General features: G+C 32.1%; 1 protein-coding gene across 1 annotated transcript; it reads left to right on the top strand.

Annotated features, from left to right (window-relative positions):
- The first annotated feature begins 4952 nt into the window (after window positions 1-4952).
- On the top strand, window positions 4953-5835 carry LOC137956819 (copper transporter 5). The gene has a single exon (XM_068804454.1). The coding sequence runs from the start codon at window positions 5132-5134 to the stop codon at window positions 5555-5557; it is 426 nt and encodes a 141-aa protein (XP_068660555.1). The 5' UTR covers window positions 4953-5131; the 3' UTR covers window positions 5558-5835.
- The last annotated feature ends 370 nt before the right edge of the window (window positions 5836-6205 follow it).

The following is a 6205-nucleotide window of genomic DNA, read 5'->3' as shown; positions in this document are numbered from 1 at the left end:
TAGGGAAAGACTTTGCTTTTGAAATAATTTAATGTTAAATTAAACAAAAGTAGTTTTTAAGCAAGGAAAGATACTCAAGTTGGTAAAATCTTAACTAGAGTTGGAAAACAAATAAGAAACTTAACCAACATTGTCAACTTAAAAAGTGAAGCAAAAAAATCGGCTTGAATTCGAATTTTTACATCCAATAGAATACCAACATGACCTTTGATTCTTCCAATGTGGATATACCTCTCTAGAAAGATCAAATTGAGAAAAAGTTTATTGTGATAGAAAGTAGACTCACATAGCTTTCTTTTGAGATATATTTCTCAATATAAATTCTCAGTCACGTGGGTTCAAACCTTTCAGAAATGTGAGGTTTTCTACTGCTACACAAAACTTTTTTGCTACTTGACCTTTTCTGCTTCGGATGTCAATTTCTCTTTGTAGAAAAATTTGATTCCATCAATTATTTTTTAATTGAAAACTAGACTCAAAGATATTTCCAAAGGTATATAAATTTCTATATAAAACATATGGTAAAAGAGGTAAGAAAACCAATAAAAATAGGAATTGATAAAGAAATTAAAGGGAATGAGAAACTCCTCTTTTTGTCTTTTTATTTTTCTTCTTCTTCTTCTTCCTCCCTTTGATCTCCATCTTCTTCTCATTCCATGCCAGATCTTTGCATGCTTTGATACCATGTTGATTTCTAGGGCCAACACATGAACACCAGAGATCTCAAGGGAAGGAGAGAAGAGAGGAACTCAAGCTCTTGGGACAGAGAAGAAAAGAAACTAAGGGAGAGGAGAAGAGGAAAAGAGAGAGATGTGTGAGGATGAATTTGTGCCAATAGGAAGAGGCTTGAGTGCTCTGGTTGTATTTATAGTTGTGCGAAGGTGTTTATAATTACTACAATGCCCTTAGGGCCACATTCTTTAAAAGGAAAACAACATAAGAGGATACACCAGCTTGCATTATCTCTATGGAAGTTCACCTTATTTACTTGCCATGTCACCCCTACACACATGGGTATCTTTTAATAACAATCATACCTACTCAATACCTCAAGTAACATTGAAGGAAGTCTCTTGAAGAAACACCCACAAAGAAGAAGACAACTAGAAGAATAAAGTTTTAAGTGTAAAAGTCATATGTCAAAACTCGATCACAAATGTAAGAGGGATTTCCTCAGTCCCTTCTTTAAAGTACAATAGTGAATACGGAGCTTTAGAACTTACATTGCATATAAATATGTTTAGGAACATTATATACATCCTTTAGAACATGTTAGAGCACTTAGATAAAATCATTCCCATGCTTTAAAAGTCAACTTAGTTGAACATGCACTAGAATGATAAATCAACCTCTGCCAATGATCGATCATCTAGAAGTTTGCAAGAGAAGACTATAAAGCATGATCAATCAACCTTACTCGATTGATCAATCGTCCAGAACTTGGTCATATCATACTATAACGTATGATCGATCATCTCATTTGGATTGATCAATCAATATTGTCCAAGCAAGTGAATTTCACAAGGAATGATCAATCATCCCACATGATTGATCGATCAGACATATTTTTCCAATTAGGGACATAAAGCATGATCGATCATAGGAAGTTCATAGATCAATTAGACTTGCAGTGCACAACTAGAGGGAATTTTGATTGATCAATCATCCCCTAGCAATGATTGATCAAGTTAACTTTTCTAAACCAACTATAACATATTGATCAATCAGTCCATTGATTAATAAATCATATCTTGACACAAAAAGAGCCGTTATGATCGATTGGTCAATCAATCAATGGTTTAACTTGTGCAAACAGGCAAAAAATGACTAATTTGGCTTGGAGAAGTTATAAATACCCCACCAAACCATGCATTAAGAAGTTAATGAGCATTTATTGGTAAAACCTTTGAGCTTTTATCCTCAAACTTGAAAAACTTCTCAAAAGTGCTAAAGAGTGAAAGAGTGAGCCTTAGCCTTGAAAAATTCACTACTTTTTCCATTCTGTCCTTGTATTGCAAACTAGACAAGCTCCCTCACTCCACATTGTGCTATTAAAGAAGTGGAAGCTTAGATCTCTCAAAGAGAAAGAACTCTCCAAGTCAAGGGTGTAGGTTTTCCTTTTTTTGAATTTTACTTTGTCAAAGGTTCAATTAGACCCTATTCAATCTAGATAGAAAGGGTCAGCTAGAGCTTGAATCTAGCCAATCTCTTGGGGAGATTGTGTTGAAGAGCAAATATGGAAGACTTACATGACTCTCACAGTAAGAAGTCTTACAAAACTAGAATTAATATGATGGAGTCTTACAAGAGTCTCAGAGGAGGAAGTCTCACAGAAAAGTCTTAGTTAAAGGTATTTTAGTTATGTTAGTCTTCTATTTATGTTCAATTGTTCAATTGTCCTAGGACTTATCTTTTAGTGTTTAACTTTGGATGTAACTGGGATAAGGGTAGTTTAATTGTAATTGGATTCTACTTGTTTACTCTATTATAGATACAGGCTCATGTACTCAAATTACAACAAGTTAGTGAAGTTTTTTTCTTTTCAAGAAATTCCACATGGTATCAGATTCGGTCAACCCATAGAAATAATGTAAACCTTTTCTAATCTATCATCTCTATTTCATATTATATCTTTTTTCTTCTTTCCAGTCCCAGTACCCATAGTTTTCTTGGAATTCATACCTCCATACTGAGATTTTCATATTATAAATTATATATTTATGGAAAGCTCTTCGATTTTAATTTTTTCAATTGCAGTTTTCTACAAAATGAGATTGATATTTGAAGCAGCAAAGGTCAAACTACAAGAGAGTTTAGAGCAATAACAAAAAACTTTAACTTTCGAGTTGTTTTATATCATCAAGAACAAGACTTTATATGGACAAATATATATCAAAATAAATTTCTATAATTATATTTTCTTAACCATCCAACCCATTCGCAATATGAGTTTTCTAGAGGGAGATATTGATCTCGGAAGAGTCAATGGTCAGGTTGGCCAAACAAAAAAGAGTACTCAATTCAATTAGCATAAAGAGTCTGAAATATATCAAATTCTTTCTCTTAAAATAATATATTTTATGAAGAAATTTTATATTTGGACAAAAGATATTGAATTATAGTTTCATAAGGAAATATTTTAGGTCAATCTGATCTATATTTAAGGAGATATTCACATTTGAATCGATAGAGGTCAAAATACAAAATGAAGAGAATCGAGAGGTCATAAAAGATTCAAGATTTTTTTTTTTTTTTGTAAAATTAGATGTCAAATTAAAGATATTTGAGTCTAGGTTCTTTATCAACAAACCATCTGTGATTCAGAGCTATATTTTGGGAGATATTAATCTCAAAAGTATCAAATGTCAGTTCTGTCGAATTTTATTTTTATTTTTATTTTCTCTCTAATTATCTCTCCATGCAATGAAGTGAACCGAGTTTCATTTTCTCCTAAAATCTGAGTATTTTAGCCAAATTTATCTTTTAAACAAAGAGTTTTGATAAGGCTTAATCACTCCATGAGGTTCTCATTCAAGATTAGTGATTAAAATTTTATTTGACTAAAAAACTAACTTGAAATCTAATTGACTCAAAAGAAAACTGCTAACAAAATTGTTTTGAACATCTAGTAGATACTGCACATTATGGAGAATGATATAGTTATCAGATTTAAACTTTAATTTTACTTTTATTTCTCTGATAGCTTGTGCAACATTAGAGTTGGCCATGGACACAATTCTCCCTTTGATCTTTTAATAGGAATAAAAAGAGAAAATATTATAACAAGTATAAACAATATCTCCTTTGTCAATCCATTAATCGATTAGATTGTATGTCAAGTTTAGCGCTAAGTTAGATGTCACCCTTTGACAATCCACTTCTATGTCTACACTGCTTGATAAAGTGACTTGATTGGTATAGATTTAACAAACTTTCTTGACCTGATTGGTATAGATTTAACATACTTTCTTGAGTTATTCCTACTGAATCTTCTAGTTTAGCCTAGTGCATTGTTTCTTGGGTTTCTTCTTTAAAAAGTTAGTTTGCTTGGTATGACAAGATTACTTTTACCGCTAGCTTCGAAACCATCGTTCTATTTCTATGTCTTATTTCTATATTTTTCTTTTATCTAAATTGATACTAACAATTTGTCCAATGAGGGAACCTCTCTCTTATGTTTCATCTAAATTTTAAAATTGGACCAAAAGTATGGGAGTTTTTCTATGAGAGTTGATGCTCGAATTAAATCATCTATAATTAGAAAAATAAATTTTATAAAAATTAAAATACAACATAAATAATAATTTATATTTTATTAAATTAAAAAAATAAATTTTTATTATATTCTTAAACATTTTATTGAATAAATATACTTATAAATGATATATATAATTTTATAAATAAATTAATTCTGTGAATAAAAATATTTTTATTTTATAAAATAATTATCAATTGAATGTATACTAATTATAAGTGCTTAAAATTAATATATATTAATCAAATGCATAAATTATTAAGTTACATAAATTATTAATTTTACATAATTTGATCTTATCTAAATAATTAAAAAAATTATAATTATAAAATATTATTTTAAAATATATTTGTAATAAAAAAATTTAATAATTTAAATCAATTTATTTTATTTTTATTAATTATTTAATTTAAAAAAGAAAAAGAAAAAGAAAAAAAGAGGAGAAGCCTCCCGTCTTAACGGCGGGAGAGCTTTCCCCTCAGAAGATGAGACAAGGCGGAGAAGATCTCCCCTAATAAAATGGGATATAAAATTATTTGATGGAAAGTGGATTCTATAGAATTCACATTCTACTCTGGCCCCGAATTGTAATACAGCGATCAATTCCCAGGAAAGAGGTCGGACGTACCGAACAAGATTTCAAAATTTCGGTAGCAAGCAATGACACTTCCGTAATTAAAAGATACTGTTGGGGCATCTGTGAAGTCTGGTTTTGTTTCATTGTATCTTAAACGGACTATTCTTACGGCCTGCGCTACGAATCTCCCCATCGGAAAATTTTCGCTTTCTGATTTCAGGGCTCTTCGCAATTACAAAGTTGTTCTTCTGCTTTTCTTCCCCTCCATCATCGTTCAATAGATATTTCAGTCTTCAAAGATGATGCACATGACCTTCTACTGGGGCAGGAAGGTGACTCTTCTCTTCGATTTCTGGAAGACCGAATCATGGATCAGCTACTCGTTGACTCTACTCGCTGTTTTTCTGTTCTCTGTCTTCTACCAATACATGGAAGATCGACGCCTACGATTCAAGGTCATCTCTTCCGCCGTGCCATCCGTGTCTTCTGTCGACACTCCTCTCCTGGGTTCCCGATTATACAGCAAGCGCCAGGTTGCTAAATTCGCCGTTGCTTTCTTGTTCGGGATCAATTCAGCAATTGGGTACCTCCTAATGTTGGCGGTCATGTCTTACAATGGAGGTGTATTTGTTGCAGTCGTATTAGGGCTTTTTGTGGGTTATTCGATTTTTAAGAGCGGAGAAGAAGAGATCGTTGTCGTCGATAATCCCTGTGCGTGTGCATGATGGAGTGTTAGATCACTGGTTTGGATCTCTTTCTATTTCTTAATATGGGTTTTCTTTTATTTTTTTCTGATGTTTCTTCTATGTCGTCAATTTCTTTCTGTAGAGTTTTGTTTTTTTTTTTTCAGTTTGTAGTTGCTTCTTCTTCTCTCACTCTTCCACCCCTCCCCCTCCTCATAAATTTATAGTGTATAATTCTAAGATATGTAGCAATTCAAACATGGAATTGCAATGATTTAAGATGATATGATGAATTTATAATTGAAAAATAGTTTGTTTTATTGCTTTGAAGTGGAGCGAAATCGATTGGGCACCTGCACCAGGTCAAATCTTATGATATTTAAAAAAATCGTGCTAATTGTCTGCCCGAGATATTATTTTGTCTTCATTGGGCTTATCATTATGCAGGAAAAGAAAAAAAATAATGGTGCTTTTGATTTTACAATATTCAAAGGCTTCACTTTTTTATCCTAATGCAACTTGTGACACTTGTTCTGCCGTATTCAACTACTGCACTTACGAGTGACAGCCTGGGCTTTATATTAGGATCATAGTTGTGATTCTCTAACAGGAATCCCCTGTAAATGGTATGTGCATCTTATAGCTAAATACGGATCATGGATTCCACTGTGAGTTTTCTTCGTAACTTCC

This window comes from Aristolochia californica, unplaced genomic scaffold, assembly GCF_029961685.1.
Source record: "Aristolochia californica isolate CCGP_79_NKW_82.1479 unplaced genomic scaffold, dmAriCali1.0.hap1 SCAF_2, whole genome shotgun sequence".
NCBI classification, from domain to species: Eukaryota; Viridiplantae; Streptophyta; class Magnoliopsida; order Piperales; family Aristolochiaceae; genus Aristolochia; species Aristolochia californica.
The sequence above is the reverse complement of the archived record's forward strand: the minus strand, read 5'-3'. Positions and strand labels throughout refer to the sequence as shown.